This window comes from Rhipicephalus microplus, chromosome 1 (assembly GCF_043290135.1).
Source record: "Rhipicephalus microplus isolate Deutch F79 chromosome 1, USDA_Rmic, whole genome shotgun sequence".
Classification (NCBI taxonomy): Eukaryota; Metazoa; Arthropoda; class Arachnida; order Ixodida; family Ixodidae; genus Rhipicephalus; species Rhipicephalus microplus.
Window position 1 is genome coordinate 77440164 of NC_134700.1, and position 19332 is coordinate 77459495.

At 46.9% G+C, this 19332-nt stretch overlaps 1 protein-coding gene across 6 annotated transcripts in view; it reads right to left on the bottom strand.

The window, feature by feature from the left end:
- The window catches only part of LOC119178673 (uncharacterized), a 135138-nt gene that overhangs the window by 53207 nt on the left and 62599 nt on the right, over nt 1–19332 (bottom strand). For 4 of the 6 annotated variants that reach the window (XM_075869478.1, XM_037429907.2, XM_075869492.1 and 1 more), the window contains 2 exons: nt 16173–16229; nt 14963–15019 (listed from right to left, as the gene is read on the bottom strand). In XM_075869478.1, coding sequence (XP_075725593.1) covers nt 14963–15019; nt 16173–16229 — 114 coding nt within the window. The remainder of the gene's footprint in view (nt 1–14962; nt 15020–16172; nt 16230–19332) is intronic. The other 2 variants (XM_075869487.1, XM_075869475.1) reach the window with 1 other exon arrangement.

Consider the following 19332-nt stretch of genomic DNA (forward strand, 5'->3'; position numbering starts at 1 on the left):
CACACCCGCCGCGTTCGTCCCAGTAGCACACCTGGGTCATGCCAGCCACCCGGAACGGCAGCAGGACCAGTGGCCCACAGCAAACGGGAACTCGTAACCACTCGGGACGGCAGCCGGAACAGCGGAACCTCGCCTGGTCCCTGGGCCAGTCACCCAGCCGGAATCCAGGCCTCATTCACCGGTTTTCCAGCTGTCAGGACAGGAGTTCAGGACAGTACAGCGCCTAGAGGACGTCTCCTAGTTCCCCGGACCGGACGTCCAGCCAAGAACCGTCTGTCCTTGCCCACTTCGCTGCCTCGAACGCTGTCACGCGCTTCCCGATCTCATGTGCTCTTCTTTGTTGTCTTCAGTCTTCTGCCCATATTATCAAAATACCCCGGGTTTTAAGAAAGTTGTTAACAACTTTTCTTATGGGTAGAAGTAAAGAGCAAATGTCACAGGGGTGTGGTATGAAAGTCAGTGGACATGAAGAGTTCACGAAAGAAAAATGTCCAGTTGGATGTGTACACAATGTCACGTCGCCCGATACGTCGAAAACGTCTGTGTATTACACAACAAGATGTCCAGCACCCTTACACACGGTTTAAATAATTGGTGCCAACATTATCACAGCCCTTGATGTAGTCAATGGTAGAAGTGTACTCTTGCAAGAGTAAACTCCAGTGTAATACTCTATTATTTAGATGTTGGGCGGAGTTTAGGTACTGCAAAGATTGATGGTCCGATTGTATGATGAACGGCTTGCCGTACAGATAGAGGTGGAATTTCTGTACTGCCCATACAAGTGCCAAACATTCCCTTTCAATGGTGGAGTACTGTGTTTCTCTTGGCAAAAGGTAGCGGCTAACGTAGGCAACAGGGTGTAACAAGGTATCATTGCCTTGCTGTAGCAGTACAGCACCAAGACTAACGTTTGAGGCATCGGTGTGTAGTACAAATTCTTTTTTCATGTTAGGCGCTTGTAGGATGGGAGCTCCACCAAGCTTACTCTTCAATATAGTGAAACCTTGTTCTTGATCCGGTCCCCATGCGATGTTTGTGTTTTGTCCTTTTCTCGTTAGATCCATTAAAGGCTTCGTAATTTCGATGTAGTTGGGTATAAACTTTCTGTAGTACTCACATAACCCCAAAAATGACTGAAGCACCTTCTTCGTTTCTGGTCGCTTGTTGCCAAGGCTGGGAGATGAAGTCTCGTGCAAAACATTGTCGCTGGATGACTCCTCGTCTAGATTCGAAGAATCTTGATTAATCTCAGTGACGACTGACACCTGCTGCGGGAGAATGGGCTCGCGTTCCTCATATTTCTTCAGCATGTTTATGTGGAATATTTCAATCTTCCTGCTTAAGTTTAATACATAGTCGACATCATTTTTGCACTCGATGACTTCGAATAGACCTTTCCATTGCATTAACAATTTGTTTGTGACAGTAGGCAGCAAGATTAAGACTTTATCACCCACATTTAACTTGCGCAGACGGCTCTTTCAGTCGTAGTAAAGTTTCTGTTTTGCTCGCGCCTTGTCCAGTTCCTCATGGTCAAGTTCGCACGAATCAAGACGATTCCTCAGATCAACGAGGTATGTATACGTGGTGCGAATTTCGTCATCGACGTTTTCATTGGTCCATAGTTCTTTCAGGACGGTCAGTAGACCTCAGACGTGCCGCCCATAAATCAACTGGAAAGGTGAGAAGCCCAGACTCGCTTGCGGTACCTCTCTGTAGGCGAAGAGTAGGGGTGCAAGGTATCTGTTTCAGGAACGAGGTTTTTCCTGGCACATCCTTTTCAACATTGCCTTTAGGGTTCCGTTGAACCTTTCAACTAGTTCATTCACCACTGCATGGTATGGTGTCGTCCGCAGAAGCTTGATAGCTAATAGGCGACCAACCTCTTTCATTAGCTCTGATGTAAAGCTCGTCCCTTGGTCTGTGACAATCTCTTTCGGTAGACCAACACAAGAAAAAATCTCTATTAGTGCTTCTGCCACGTGCACTGCATCGATTGCAGGGAGTGCTATTGCATCTGCATATCGAGTGGCAAAGTCTATGAGCGAGAGCACATATCGGTTTGCCCGTTCTGATTTCGATGATAACGGACCGGTGAGATCGACTGCCACACGCTCAAAAGGCATACGTATGAGGCGTATTTTCCAAAGGCGCAACACCAACTTTACCTTTTGGTGTTGTCTTCTGGCACAGATCGCAGGATTTCACAAATCTTTTGACGTCCCCATGCAGATCTGGCCAGTAAAAATCTGTCAAGACGCGATCTGTTGTTCGCCGTATGCCTTGATGTGCGGCCATAAGACCTTCGTGTGCAACTTCCAGTATTGATCTTCTGAAAGACGTTGGCACAACGAACTGGTTGAATGTCCTGCCTGTAGCAAGTTCATACTTGCGGTACAAAAGTCCACCTTTTTAAAAAAATGAATAAGAGTGTCCTTTTTGCGACTTGAAGTTTCTGCCCACTTTAGCGAACAGTGACTTTAACGTCTTGTCGTTCTGCTGTTGTTCTGTGAACTTCTCTTTACTTACATCACCAATCTTTATGGCTGGTCACATAATAGAGTTATCTTGCCTTCTTGCGGCTTGATGGTGGCGGAAACGTTGTGCGGCATCTCTTCTACACGGAAGTTAGTTTGCCGATGTGTCGTCGCTTCCGTCGACCACAGCGCGTTTCCAATTGGGATCTGGCTCGAGCGGTTCTCTGACGCCAGGAAGGTTGCCTAAAATAACATCATCGAGAGCATTATTCATACATAATGCTTTGATTTCTTCACTGAAATATGATGTATTGATGTTTATTCTCGCCTCCGGAACCTCTTTACCAGATGGCTGCGGCCTCATGCCTCATGAACGCATGAACTCATGAACGCAGATGGCTGCAGCCTCATGAACGCATGCTGAACTCTGCCTCTTCTGTGCCTTCACGTGCCAACAGTTCTGGCTGTTATAACCACTTTTCCCGCATATGTTGCTCTTCGTCCCTTCCTTTGCTGGGCGGCGACATTCATGAGCTTGGTGGCCGATACAGTTGCACAACATGCACCTCAGGGGTTGTCTTTTTTGTGCATCTGAGGTAGGCTTGTTGTACTCCTTCACATCATCCGGTACTCTTCCCAGATTGGAGAGGTTCTGCGCTTCAAGATAGCGGTCAGTAGCGTCAGCGAGCTCCTGAAGGGACTTGTATTTGCGTTCCTTAAGGAATACGGTCAGCTTCGAATGGCAACACTGAAGAAACTGTTCAGCGATCATGTGGTCTCGGAGGTTGTCGAACGTTCTGTGGACATTGGCCATATCAATCCAGTGATCAAATTATCCTGAAAGTCTTGCAGCTAGTTGTCTTCCAGTTTCTCTATCCTCCGGTCGTGCTTTTCGGAATTTCTCACAATAGCCTTGCGCGGTAAACCGGAATCTTTGCAGCAATGCTTTTTTCACTTTATTATAATCCAGAGAATCAGCTGCAGTCATGCGACCGATCACTGTTAGTGCTTCACCAGTTAAGCACATGCTCACTGCTAGGGCCCATTTATCTTGTGCCCATTCCTGCCCTGTTGCCACCCGCTGGAACCTTTGCAAGTATGCATGCAGATCATCGCGTCGCTCATCAAACAATGGCAGTAGTTTTTGTGGGCTGAGAACGGAAGAGGCATGATTCTGCAGAGGCATAGGCTCAGAGTCAGTTGCTCGAGCTACACTAGCTACTTCTTGAAGCTTTAGCTTCAGCTCTAGAATTTGTCGAGCTCTTTCATCCGCTTCTTCGCTCACCTCTCTTTCGGCAGCACGTTCATCCCTTTGTCTTGCCTGTTCATTCTCAATCCACTTATGCAATTCTGTGCCGGACAAGCCTAGCTGTGACCCTACCGCGGCTAATCTCTCAATATCCAGGACAGTGAATTTATTTGAGGGTGCACTCGAGGAACGATATTTTTCTTCGATGCTTTTAACAGCGGTATCCTGGCAGGCTCGCCAGATTGTGATGTAGTGTCAGGTTTGCGCCCAGGACCGCTAGCCAAGAACCAATTGAGTAACGAGTGCACACACACACAATATATTTACACGGAAAAAGCAACTATTAATAGAGCATCTCTAAACATAGTCTGTCACATGCAGTTCTATCCGAAATCTCTCTCTAAATCAGAAGTCTCTCGCCGTATTTTGCTTGGGCTTGGACTCCGATCGCTCGGGGTGACGTGACGTCTGTCCCATTGACGTCTTCAACGTGAGTTGGCCCACGCCATCTCATGGCCTTCTGCCGCAGTAGCAACGGGAGGGTAGCAGTCGCTTGGAAGCTCCACACTAGAGCAACAGCTCTCAGCCGCCGCGTTCATCCCAGTAGCACACCTGGGTCGTGCCAGCCACCCGGAACGGCAGCAGGACCAGCGGCCCACAGCAAACAGGAACTCGTAACCACTCAAGACGGCAGCCGGAACAGCGGAACCTCGTCTGGTCCCTGGGCCAGTCACCTAGCCGGAGTCGAGGCCTCGTTCACCGGTTGCCCAGCTGTCAGGAACGGCAGCCGGAACAGCAGTGGATCACCTTGTCTCTGGGCCAGTCACCCAGCCGGAGTCCAGGACAGTACAGCGCCTAAAGGACGTCTCCTAGTTCCCCGGACCAGACCTCCAGCCAAGAACCGTCTGTCCTTGCCCGCTTCGCTGCCTCAAATGGTGTCATGCGCTTCCCGATCCCGTGCGCTCTTCTTTGCCGTCTTCCCTCTTCTGCCCATATTATCACAGTGTAATATCCCAATCGATAACATCCCCCCATGCATTGTGTTTTAGAAGCGGACAAAAGCGCGCGAGCAGGACACAGTTTCACCACAAGGGCGACGCAATGAATGCGAGTGCAACAACTTAGAATGTTACGCTGAGAACGGCAAGCAGATAACGTGCAGTATGCTGCTCACGCACAAATGACGCATGAAAACAACATACACAGGACGAAAGTAAACTAACAACGTTCACCGCTCAACACTTAACATGCTGCTTACACAAAAACGACACACGAAACGTAATCATAAGTACAGATGAGTTCAAACTAACAAGTGTCATCCCAGTTTTCATACTTCGTTGCGTATTGCGTATGAAAAGCGCGCTCTTTTCGCAAAAGGGGCCTGTGCAGCCAGAGAAGTGACCTTTGTGATGGGCCTGGCAACTAACCCAATTGTTTTGGTGAAAGTCGAAGGCACATGATTTTCCCCACTGAAAGATAAGCGCGTGCACAAGCATCGACTCCCCCCCCCCATTATTAGTGGGGTAAAGTACACGTGGGAGATAAGCACGCATCGGCGCATTCTGACAAGCTGGGCGCCGATCGCGGGCATTTTTTTTTCTTTTTTGAGTTTTCATATACATAAGTATACATTTACGGCAAACGGCCGCGGTGGCGGCAACATTAAAGAAACAGCCGAGACTGTCGATATAGTTGCACAATAAAACAGCCGACCTACCTCCTTTGCACATAGTGCAGATGCGATAGCATCACCCCGTGTGCCAGGCCTGCCATCGATTGTTACTAAAGCAGAGAGGAATGCGCCACCCATCTTAATAAAGCAAGAAGGAACAAGGAACGCAAGGTAGGAAGGGGACATTGCGATTAACTTTGGGTGCGATCATTGCCACTGGCGCTGATTCGGCAGGCATTAAAAACAGCTGTTATACCTTTCTATCTTGTGCTCTCAATGCGGACAGACTATTAATATCGCATTCATTGCTAAAACCCTAAGTGAAACTAACGAATAGTATCTTTTGGACACGATGTCCCATAACTCAGATGAAAGCTGGCAAAAAGGACAGTAATCGCTTCAATTGCCAAAGCGGTTTTTGCACTGTCAGTTATCTAAATGCAAAACAGAGGTTATAGTAGCACAGAAAGTTCATGAGCATGCCTCACTAGGCTTTGAGATAGCACGCTCGCAAATACGCCCTTCAAGCGACGCAGCTTCCGCCCCCTCCCACCCAAAAAAAGAAAAACGAAGCAATGAATACGATGACGCATCATTTAATTTTTTTAACCAGTCAGCTATTGACCTTGGAAAGCGAGAGGCGAACTTGTAACAAGGCGAAGCCGCTTCACCTAAGCCTTCTCACTCCAGGGCCACCAGTGATCTCTATTAAAAGCCACGCTTTGACCGAATTCCGACTGCTTTGACCAGGCAGCATGCTCTTATATTGAGATGACATTAAAAAAAAGTGACAATTTTGAACCCTAGCAATCTCGAGTTCAAAATGGCAGGGTGTTGTAGGAGCTTTTACCGCAATAGCAATTACAAACCCGGATGTGCTGTTGGAAGGAATTACAAAAATGAACTTCTGAATGAAAATTCATGAATAATCATATTAAAGGAGAAGTGTCAAACGTCTTCTTCTGTGGATGCAAAGCACGGGAAATCAGACCGCAATATCAAGAAGTCCACTGACAAATCACTGCCACAGTTTCACGCACTGATTCGACTAGACGTCACGAGCCCCTGCAGAGAGCACGTTTCACCGTTAAGTGGACTTGCACAACAAATGTTGCGTTGGCCCCTAACATAGCATCATTGATTACTTAGAACGCACCCGCGACCTCTGAAAATTCAGTGGAATAATTCTAGGCATGCGATTGTGACTTTGAATAAGATGCACAAGTTCTGACGCGCCAGCGTGGCTATTCCTGGTGATAGACGCTCTCAAACCAGACTTTGGTGCAGTTAGGTGCAATTTTCGTTGATATGACGCAGTAAACCTGATTTGGCGCACTTTGCTGCAGTTGGTGCAGGAGTGGGACCACTGAAATGAGTTCACAAATAGGTTGGTTCTGTTTTCCTTACATTCTGTCATCTTCTATAAATATCTTGGCATGCACATCACAAATAACTTACGTTTAACAACTCGTGTAGAGTACGTCATCAACAATGCTAATCACAAGCTCAGCAAATCATGATGTAACATTTCTAAAGCACCCTCTTCCTTAAAACTAATACTCTATATAAGTCTCTCATATACTCCAAGCTTCATGTATGCGTCTCCCTTTTGGAATCCCTGTCATGCTGACCTCATTACTTCTGTTAAACTAGTACAAAATAATTCTGATAGCATACCTGCCAAGTTCAAGGATTCTCAATCCGGGAGATTTCCACAACAGGGATGGGCATTAAAGAAAGCCAAGAACAAACAAACAAACAAAAACATCGCAAAAAACAAAAGGGGGTGGGAGGGAGTCTCAATCGCAAGCACCAACATCAGCGTTGCAGCCTTATAGTGGCTAGGAGTGGCCGAACACACGAGAGTAGAAATTTTCACTCAAAGAGTCTCAAAGGATCAACACAACTAGCAGAATATATTTCAGTCAAAACAACTCGCGTGTGTCTTCCTGGGACACACATGAACGAACGGAACGGCGCAGCTGGCTGCCACAAAAGCGCGGGTCAAAGCTTTGCTCACTGCTAGATTCTTTTGACAGCAATGCTGAAACGCGTCTGGCTCCTTTTTATTGCGATAGAAATTATATGAACAGCCCAGGCTGTTTTTTTCCCATCGCCACTGTCGCCGTCCTTCATTGTATATTGTGACGACGTGGGATCGACCAGCACACAAAGAACCTCGAACAAGTACGCTTTATCGATCACAGGACAAAGACTGCAACGTCTTCTTCGTCTCTGCTCTTGGCCAAGGACACTCGCGCTGCTTGGTTGTCACCGCCACTGGCACATACGCGCGTCATTATTCCCCCTTTAAAAAAACATCGCCCTGATGTTAAACCTTCCAAAAGCAAGGTAAAATCAAAACTGCACCGTTAGGCACTGAAAGTAAGGCTTCATTGGAAGCAGGTGGACAATCTCTGATGAATGTCTGCGGCGCATTGAACACTAAATGCCGTCCGGAACAACCTCATAGTTGACGTCACTGATGCGTCGCAGAACCTAGTAGGGTCCGAAGTACCTTCACAACAGCTTTTCGGAGAGCCCACGCTGACGAATAGGTGTCCAGATTCACACTTTGTCGCCACATTGTATGTGACAGTTCTGTGCCGGAGGTTGTAATGTTTGGTGTCGTCTTGTTGTTTGGTTATTCGCAACTGGGCAAGTTGTCTGGCTTCCTCTGCTCGCTGGGTAAACTGTTCGGCGTCTGTCTCATTACCATCATTTTCATGAGTGAGCATCGCGTCTGATGTTGTCGTGACTTCGCGTCCGTAAAGGAGACTGAAGGGTGTCTTCTGAGTGGTCTCCTGACGAGCCTAGTTGTACGCGAACGTGACGTAGGGCAATATGTTGTCCCAGTTCTTGTGCTCTACATCTACGTACATGCTTATCATGTCAGCTAGTGTCTTGTTGAGACGTTCGGTGAGCCCGTTGGTCTGGGGATTATAAGCCATTGTTTTCCTGTGAGCTGTACCACTTAGTCGGAAAACGGTGTCTAAAAGCTGGGCCATGAACACAGTACCTCTGTCGGTGATGACTGTAGCGGGAGCACCGTGTCTTAAAACGATTGCTTCGATGAAAAATTGCACCGCTTCAGCTGCCGTTGCGAGTGGCAGAGCGCCTGTCTCCGCGTATCGAGTGAGGTAATCTCTGGCGACAATTATCCACCTGTTTCCAGTGGCAGACTTCGGGAAGGGGCCCAGAAAATCCATGCCAATTTGTGCGAACGGTGTCACCGGCACTCGGACAGGCTGCAGCAGGCCGGCTGGTTTGATGGATGGTGGTTTGCGATGCTGGCAATCTAGACATGCCTGCACGTAAGTTTTGACAACTCCGGCAAGTCTTGGCCAGTAATAGTTTTGCCTTATCCTCGCCAATGTTCTTGCGTAACCCAAATGACCAGCGGTAGGTTCGTCGTGGCATGCTTGCAGTACCTCACGGCGAAGCGAAGAAGGAACGACGAGCAAGTAGCTGCTGCCGGTGGGTGAAAAGTTCTTCTCATAAAGAACGTCATTCCGCAGCAGTACGACGGCAGCCCTCTCGAAAATAACTTTGGCACGCTATTCGTTCGCCCTTGTAGGTAATTGATGAGTGGTAGTAGTTCAGGGTCATCGCGCTGCTTTTGAGAAAAAGCGGCAGTGTCCACAATTTCCAAAAAGGCCGTGTCGTCGTCGTCATCCGGCGATGCCGTCCCAACAGGAGATCGAGAAAGACAGTCGGCATTGGTGTGTCGTTTTCCCGACTTGTAGGTAACAGTGAAGTCGAATTCTTGGAGCCGGAAACTCCAGCGTGCAAGACGGCCAGATGGATCTTTCAGGTTGATTAACCAACAGAGCGAGTGGTGATAGCTAATAACGGTGAATGGGCGGCCGTACAAATAAGGACGAAACTTCAGGACTGCCCACACCATTGCAAGACATTCTTTCCCTGTCGTAGTATAGTTAGCTTCTGATCGGGACAGCGTCCTGCTAACGTAGGCGATCACCTTTTCCATATTGTCCTTCATCTGTAGGAGCACTGCTCCAAGACCCACATTACTAGCGTCCGTATGTAGTATTGTTAGCGCGTCTTCATCGAAGTGGGCGAGTACGGGCGGTGTTTGCATGCGCTAACGAAGCTCGTGAAATGCCTGCTGCTGGTCTTCGCCCCATGTGAAGGGGTTATCTTCTCAAGTAAGCTCTGTCAATGGCCATGCGATGCGCGAAAAACTGGCAATAAACCACCGGTAATAGGCACTGAGTCCCAAAAAACGTCGCACTAATTTTTTGTCTGATGGCGTCGTGAAATTCGCAATGGCGGCAATTTTATCCGGGTTGGGTCGGATCCCTTGGCTGCTCACCACGTGACCGAGGAATTGAAGTTCGTGGAAGCCGAAGTGGCACTTTTCGGGTTTTAGAGTAAGACCGGCCAAGCGTATTGCTTCAAAAACTGCTTCAAGCCTTCATAGGTGTTCCTCCAAAGTCGCCGAAAAGACAATCACATCGTCGAGGTACACCATGCAGGTTTGCCACTTAAGTCCCGAGAGAACCGTGTCCATCAGACGCTGGAATGTTGCTGGCGCCCAACACAAACCGAAAGGAAGAACCTGAAATTCATAAAGTCCATCGGACGTAACAAAGGCGGTCTTTTCGCGATCTCTCTTATCAACTTCAATTTGCCAGTAGCCGCTTTTCAAGTCCATGAACGAAAAGTAGCGTGCATTTCGTAGTCTATCCAATGAATCATCAATACGCGGCAGAGGATAGACGTCTTTCTTTGTGATCTGATTTAGCTTCTAATAGTCGACGCAGAAACGCAAGCTGCCGTCCTTTTTTTTGACGAGTACTACTGGTGATGCCCAAGGACTGTTAGATGGCCAAATAATACCATCGTCCAGCATCGTTTTCACCTGTGTTTGAATTGCTTCACACTCTTTCGGGGCGATGTGATAAGGATTTTGCCGGATCGGTCTGGCGTCGGAATCCGTGATGATGCGGTGTTTCGTTGGGGCCATTTGACGAATTCTTGATGTGGATGAGAAGCAGCCATGGAACTTGTTGATCAGCGTGAGAAGGCGGTCTCGCTCAAAGGGAGATAACGTTGGACTATCGTCGACATATGTCAGTGTAGTGATAGTAGACGCTGCTGCTTCCTCCACTAAATGACAATCTTCTACTTGAGCGAGTTCGTCGAAGTAGGCAATAAGCGTGCCTTTAACTATGTGTCGGCGTTCTCTGCTGAAATTTGTCAACAAGAGTTCAGTGCATCCGTGAATAACAGTGACGACAGCCCTGGCAATAGAAATGCCGCTAGTGAATACGAGCCCCTTGATGTTTTCAGCAATGCCAGTGCCGTTTTGTAAGATGTCGCAGTGCATGGATACGAGGGAGCAACTTCGTGGCGGATGTATGACGTCGTCATCAGCAATACGGAAACGAGGTGGCTGGTGTTTTTCATCAGTAGCAGTGTGCGAGCTTATAGCGAACGTTACGCTTCTGTCGCAGAGGTCAATCACAGCCCCGTATTCGTGCAAGAAATCCATTCCCAATATGAGCTGTTTACAGCACCCGTGAAGAATGACGAGGGTGGCGACAAAGGCGGAACCAGCGATGAAAATTCGGGCCATGCACTTTCCAACCGGTGTCATCAACTGACCTTCTGCGGTTCTTATATTGGGTCCATGCCATGGCATTTTCACCTTCCTTAGTCTTTCGGCTAGCTGTAGGCTTATTATAGAAAAGTGGGAGCCAGTGTCCATAAGAGCCGTCAATTGGTGGCCATCAATGTGAACGACAAGGTCAGCACTGATAATGTCGGTTACGTCGGCAATTGTCTCATTCGTCGAATTAGTCGTTGCTGTCATCTTCTTCGGTATCGATGGCTTCGAGCTGTCATTTGTCTGCAATGAGGGCTGTTCGGAATTTCGATTATTGGCAACCCCACCCCCCAAGGTCGCTGCGTCTAGTTTCCCCGTCGCGGGCTAGGGGACCTGCCCCTGGTGACGTCGGCAAAACTGCGACGATTAGGTGAACTGGGCCGCGCAGGAGATGGAGAACGTGATCTGGGCATTACTGGATTCTGCGGCGGCGTGTTCACAGGAACACGCCGCCGTCGAATTAGTCGTTGCTGTCATCTTCTTCGGTATCGATGGCTTCGAGCTGTCATTTGTCTGCAATGAGGGCTGTTTGGAATTTCGATTATTGGCAACCCCACCCCCCGAGGTCGCTGCGTCTAGTTTCCTCGTCGCGGGCTAGGGGACCTGCTCCTGGTGACGTCGGCAAAACTGCGACGATTAGGTGAACTGGGCCGCGCAGGAAATGGAGAACGTGATCTGGGCATTACTGGATTCTGCGGCGGCGTGTTCACAGGAGCGTCGTTGTACATGCGTCGATCATCGTACGCAATATAATCAGGGTAGCGAGGAAATCTCGAGTACTGAGCGTCGCTATAACGGCAAACTCTGTAGAAGTGCCCAGCTTTGCCACAATGAAACCATACCGTTCGACCGGTCAGTGGTATGCCACAAATCGGTTTTCTGGCGCTGGTAGGCAAGTGGAGACTCACTATTGGGCCACGTTGTGGGGCATGTTGGCTATACGGCATTCGTCTTGTCGGAGGAATCATTGAGATTGCGAAAGTGGTCGGTGCTGAGAGTGGCTGTGTTTGCAGGTTTAGTGGTGGTCCAGTCATTGGTGTTCGCTGTGCCGAAGGCACAACGACGGAACGTCGGACTGCATCAGCATAAGTAAGATGCCGTCGCACATCACCATAGCCGCATGAAGAGAGAGCCTGACAGACCTCATCCCGGACAACATCAGCGACAAAAGACAGTGCCGGCATCGGTTCGGTTACTGGAATTAAACAAAGCTGCCGAAGCTCCTGCCTCAAAATTTCCCGCATGATTTCCCGCAGAAGCCTGTCATTGTCGGAGAGGCTTGCCGTAGCCGTAACAGGACTACTCATTCGAAAGTTGACCGGGTTCTGCAGGCGGTACCGTTGCTGTAAGGCCCGTTCAATACCTGTGGCTTCTTTCGTGAACTCAGCTACTGTGGTTGGTGGATTTCTCACAAGCCCAGCAAACAGTTGCTCCTTCACGCCTCGCTTTAAATATCACAACTTCCTGTCTTCTGACATCTCGGGATCTGCCCTGCCGAAAAGACGGGTCATGTCCTCGGCGAACATAGCAACGCTCTCATTTGTTTTTTGAAATCGAACTTCCAAAAGGCGTTGCGCATTTTCCTTTCTGTCGAGACTGGTAAATGTGTCGACCAGCTGGTTGCGGAAGTCGTCCCACGTAGCCAAGCTTCTTTCCCTGTTGATGTACCACGTCTGGGCGTTGTCCTTCAGGTAAAAGTACACATTCGCGAGCTTGTCTTCTAGGGTGGCCCACTGGTCGTACTTCGCACTGCGTTCGAACTGGTCCAGCCAGTCTTGGGCGTCTTCATAAGTCTCACCATGAAAACAATCTGGAATCATGGGATTCTGTAGTGTCATGTGCACTGGAGCTGCAGTGGCCATGGTGGTTGAAGGAGCGATTGCTGGCGGTTTCTCGCAAGGGATTGAGCTCAGGAGCCAGGCCTAGCAGACGGCGACTGAAACGGTGGACTGGTGTGTCGAAGCGTGGTAGCGATTCCGGGCTCGAATGTCGGGTCCGCGAAAGGGTGCCAAGCATGAAGACTGCCCAGCACCTTCACCAGTGTGACGACGTGGGATTGACGAGCACACAAAGAACCTCGAAAAAATACGCTTTATCGATCACAGGACAAAGACTGCAACGTCTTCTTCATCTCTGCTCTCGGCCAAGGACACTCGCGCTGCTTCATTGTCACCGCCACTGGCACATACGGGCGTCAATATGTATACGTATCTATATATATGAACACTAAAAAAAGAAAGCCGCCCGCACTCTGCGCCGAATTCGTCGCGATGCGCCGATGAGTGCTTATCTCTCACATGTACTTTGCCCATGAACGGATGCCTGTGCGCGCATACTTATCCTTTGGTGGGGGAATCGTGTGCCTTCCGCTTTCACTGAAATGAAAACGTTAGTTGCCGGGCCCACAAAGGTCACTTCGGTCGCTCCACAGGCCCCTTTTGTGAAAACAGCGCGCTTTTCATACACAGCGAGGTATAACAACTGAGACACTTATTGGTTTGTACTCATCTGTACCTGTGAATATGTATCGTGCATAATTTTTGATTGAACAGTGTGTTACGTGCCGAGCGGTAAACGTTGTTAGTTCGCTATCGTCCTGCGAGTATCATTTTCGTGCATCATTTGTGTGTGAGCAGCGCACTGCATGTTTTGATCTGCTTGCCATTCTCAGGGTTACATTCCAAGTTGTTGCTGTCGCAGTTATTACTTCGCCCTAGCGGGGAAGCTGTAACTTTTTTTATTTTTACGTATATACTGCCTTTAACCTACCGCTGCGTGCCCTCGGAGCTCGTAGATTGCTATCGTGTCGCCGCGACCGCGGTTTTGTGCACGGCGGTTGTGGCAAATGGTAGTTCATTTTACAATCACCATGCGCTTGGCTGCGCATCCGCCTTCAAAACTAAGTCGTTTTATGCCATCTACGATAGCATCTGCCGCAGGTTTGTCCGCAGAGTTTGCAGAAAACAGCGTTGCTTTGACTGGTTGAGTGCACACTTTAGGGGTTCTCTCAGTTACGTCGTCGTCATACATGATCGTGTCAAGAGCGACCGCGGTTTTGTCCGCAGCGGTTGTGGAAACGACAATCACAAGCACTGTAGTGCACCGGTCGCACACGTACTTCCGAAGCTTTGAGTACGCTGCTCTCGGCCTTCGTTCGATGGTTTCCGTACTAAAGTTCGCACCACCCACTGCGATTAAGAAATGTGTTCGAAACGTTTCAATTGAGGCCCAATGAACATTGTAAAATTTGGCTGGGGAATTTAGGAATTCGTATCTGCCGCGGTTTCACATTACTGAGATCCGGGAGACTTGGCAGGTATGCTGCTAGGTTCATCTTAACTACAATCGCACTGTCAGTATAACCTCAATGAACACTAATCTATTACAATTTCTGTTTGTTACCAAAGCAAAATGGCCCATCAACCACTATTTCATAAAATTTTTCACCATATCTAACACCTAATAAAGACCTCAAACTCCAGCCTCTATACATTTTGAACCGTGTTGATCATTGTAATAAGGTCAGGATAGCATCATGTCACACTGAGTCTTTCTTTCAGCTGTTCATTCGCCGTGCATCTCAGGATTGGAAACACCTTCCTTTAACCATCACAATCATCACTGGTTGTAAACTTTCTCACGAAACATTAGCTGACATTGCATAACCAGGAAAATATTTTATCTGTACTCATTGGTCCCATTTGTTTATTTTATTTTCATGAATTAACTACTATTGTTTGCATAGTCTGGAGAAATGTTGTGGGTAGTGAATTCACTGCACTGTTTCATTCTGCATACTTCATGCATTTTATCCACTTTCTTCTTCAATCTTCAATGCCATTTGATCCTGGGGGTATTAAAGTAAGTTGGTCTTGTTATTCCCTAAGAATTAGAGATATCAAATTGAAAAAAAAATGTGCTCCACTTACTGGAGGTGGTGTAGCTGTAGGGCCACTTGGCTCTATCCTGATGTCAACATTCAAGTCCTAAAAAAGATATTTTAAAAACTTTCTTGGCTGGACTGGGAAAGAATCTTATGTATTGAATAAAACAGATTGAAAGAAATAGTCTTAATATTCATTGAAGTTTGACATTAATATGTGCAATAAAAATAAATGTAGTCTTTGTTAACACTCTGTTTACATACAACTAATAAAGAGTATTATGATTGCTCCATTTATCTGGTCTTACAGTATGGACCTTTTACAGCACCGATTCCATCGGCGCCTTCTTATCTGATGACATGGCAATGCCTGTCATGCAAATTTCCTTAACGTTTCCTTGCTTGTTTTCAATTTCAATGGCTGAAACAGCTGCAGGTATTGAGCAGAAAAAAATGTATATCTGCTACCATGCAAAGATGTGGGTAGATGACACGAAGCATTCATTATAAACTATACAAGTAGTATTTATACACTGTCTTTTTCCTGTTTCATTTGCAGTTGCAATGCATGCAAACTCGATGGCTTAAGCCAATGGGTGCGTACACTAGCCTTATGTTTGGTACTACTGTCACGAATTATGAGCGGTCACGTGCAATGGACTCAGTGAAGACTCAGGGTGTCAAAAGAAAACATTTGTGTAAGAAAAGCACAGCACACTAGAAAATACACAAATATACAAAAAAAGATGGGTAACAATAAGCACACACAGTGTATTTTAGCTTACACTCTTCACTCACTAAATATTGAATTGTCTCAAAGAGTCCTATCCCTTTTCTGGCATATTTTCATATATGTGAGGTTCACCAATTGTCACGTATTCAGAGGGTTGAAGATAATGAACTGAGACAAGACTCTATTAACAACACAACACCTTTAAAAAGCACAAGCATGGCACTCTTAAAAAAATGTACAAAACACATGTAAGCTAAGAAACAATATTCAAAAACCCAACACAAAGGCACTAGGTCCCTACATGAGTCTAAATAGTCTAATTGAGTCTTTTTTGATAAGAGATTTCATTGCTGGGTTTAACCGTGGCCTTTTCACCCTTAAACTGGAGGGTCAATTTTACTTGCCCACGTTTTTAGCTCAAAGTTCAGGATACGTCACATTGCGTTCCTGTTGAAAACGTCTAATAGTATATTACACAACTATCTGAGTAACAAGAACAAAGTTGTAAAAATGCTTGACTCACGAAAGCTGGCAAAGTTTGAGGGCTAGTCCATTCCACTTTAATGTCAGCACTCACGTCCTGAAAAAAAATTTTTTTAGTTTATTAACTGAGAAAGAATTGGGAGAAAGTAAATTGGAAAAGACCGGTATGCTTTCAATAAGAGATACTTAACGAAATAGTGCATCGACTTCACGCAAAGTTTGTGGTCACTATGCAGCGACCTCCTTTTTTTTATTAACGCATGCTTGTAGAGAACTTTTCTATAACAGAAATTATTGTCAATTGATTTCTTTTCCATTCATACATGGCAGGCACCCTGCAAGGCACATGATCACAGATCCCGCAACAGTTACAACTACAGCCTGCATAACAGAAAGTATGGCGTCTCTGCTAAACAAACGGCACACTCTCAATGATTCAAGCTCTCGTTCTAGAAACTTTCAGTCAACCCAAACAAATGATAAATTTTGTTTCACAGGCAAAGTATTGAATGCATTTTAAGGCCATCTTAATCAAATTTTCCCAAAGCACAAACTCAGTTAATACAAGTTTTTGAATGTCGAGGCAGCCTTTGCTGCTTTTAGCTCAACATCCAGGCTGCTATGTTACTAACAGTCACAAACAATCCTGATAGCCTGCCAACAAAATAGCGAAACGAGCAAGGCCATGTGCAGTCGCCCATCGCATGCTGACCGAGAAAAAAAACAAGAAAAAAAAACGCGGTTGTCTAGTCTTGCTCTACTGCATGCGGAACACTTCTTAAAAAGGCCCTGCCACACTTTTCCAGCATTGTCAGAAAATACTGCTGTTTCGTAATTGAGGCTCCCAGGAACATGCGAGCAAAACATTACACTATATTTACTCACATAATCAGCACACTCGCATAGGCACACCAGTTTGTCCACGGAAAATTCGTTTTCTTTAATTTCGTGCATAATAGGCACACCCCGAACTTGACCGTGATCAGAAACGATTCAACCCCCCAGTGGTACAGTTGGAACGTGGTCCCTATACCCTGAGGTAAAAAATAAGGCAAATCGACAAGCAAATAAAATAATTTGAAGTGCAACGAACTAACAAACGTGTTTGTCGAAATAAAACTTGAGAAAAAAAAGCGTCCATGAGCAAAAAAAGAAAACTGTTCCTTCAATTACTGATACCCCCCAAGTTGCCGCGCTCCTTGGAGGTCATGTGTACAATGCCGGGGGCTCGATCGCCATCACCACCATCAGAGAAAAAGAAAGAAACACCATTTTGCAAGTGGTGTGCATATGTTGTGGTAGTGTATTCAACATTGGTTCCACCATGGGGAAATACGCCAGCTACACAGCCAGATTTAAACTGAAGGCAGTGCAGTACGCGCTGAAGCACGGCAACCGGGCTGCAAGCAGGCATTTCGGTGTTAGAGAAACCAGTACTCGGTACTGGAGAGATCAAGAAGAAAAACTTGAGGCGATGAAGAAGACACGACCGGCTTTCGCGGTGCTAAGACCGGCAGGTATCCGAACGTCGAAGAGCAATTGGTCTGGGATATACAGGAGCTACGACAAGACGGCTGTGCTGTGTCATTGAATATTGTGCAGACTGAGGCCCGCAGACTGAGGCCCACAGAATAACCCGAGCGCAGCGCATCAAAGCAAAAAAGTTCAAAGCCAGCTCTGGATGGACAACTCGTTTCATGCAGCGCCATGACCTCACATTGCAAAGGCAGACTACCTTGTGCGAGCGCTTGCCCCAATATACGAGGACAAAGTGGTGGACAAGATCGGCAATGCTGGTCAGACGCCTCTTTGCTTTGATATGCCATGAAACACGACAGTGGAGAAGAAAAGTGCACGGAGCGTCATTGTCAGAACGTCTGGCGCTGATAAACAACGATGCCCCATAGCGCTGGTGGTGACAGCAGTTGTATGCAAGCTACCGCCTTACATTTTAAATGTAAGATGCTCCCAAAGACAAATTTCCTTCAAGGCATCTACGTCAGAGTCCAGGAAAAAGGCTAGATGAGCACAGCACTCATGGTGGATTGGGTGAAAACCGTCTGGGATCGGCGGCCGGGTGGTCTGTTGTTCCCGTCCACGCTTTTCCTGGACAGTTTTAATGGGCACGTAGTTGGCTGCGTACGAGATTAGCTTAAGAAACTGCGCAGAGATCTGGCAGTGATTCCTGGCGGACTCACATCGATACTGCAGCCTTTCGACTTGTCCTTGAATAAGCCTTTCAAGGACAATGTTCGATGACTGTACACCACCTGGATGGCTGGAGGACAACATCGGCTGACTCCAGGTGGTAAGAGGCCACCTGTGGAAATGCCGTGCGCTTAGATCATTAAAGGTTGGCAGGCGATCTCCGACGAAGTCGTAAGGAAAAGCTTCAAGAAGAAGGGTATCTCGAATGCACTGGATGCGAGTGAGGATGACTTGTTGTGGGGTGCGAATGATTCGGACACCGAAAACAAATCTCACTCAGCGAAGATGAATGTGTGCTCTCCAACTCAGACTTCGAATAGGGAAAAGGCAGAACACCTACGACTTTTGTGTAAATAAATTTTACATTCGTGTGTGCAGTTGATGACTCTCGCTTGTTCATTAAAAAGTACATAGGTATGTTTGTTTTATGCTGAATTAATTGGTAAATGATAAAGTCACCTTTTACTTCACAAATGTGGAGATTTAGAGAGCGAGAACCAGGTTGATGAATTTTCGAAATTTTCACCCCGCGTAATTGGTGCACCCCTAATTTTGAGCCGGATTCTTTGAAAAAGAAAAGTGAGCCTATTATGCGAGTAAATACATTAATGCAGCACGTCACCTGGAATTTGCAATAAATTTTTAGTCAGCAAAGAATCCTTCCCTCTTTTTTTTACAAATGATGCCATATATCCAATGACCGCACCATATGCCTAAATTCACGACCATTGACTGATTGGAGCACCACCAGCTACATCATTTCAGCGGCCGCCATAAAATATTGCCCCATTCCCCCCTTGTAATCACCCTGAAAGTAAGCCGCACATTCGAAAAAAAGAAAATTCTAAGTCCTCGAGGTCATGACATGCATGGGATGCAACTTCTTTCTCCCGTGTCCTGTTTCGCTGCTTAGATTCAAGCATTTGCATTGAAAGAAACATGATAGAAAGCAATTACAGCGTGCAGAAAATTTTGAACTCCACTTGTCCTTG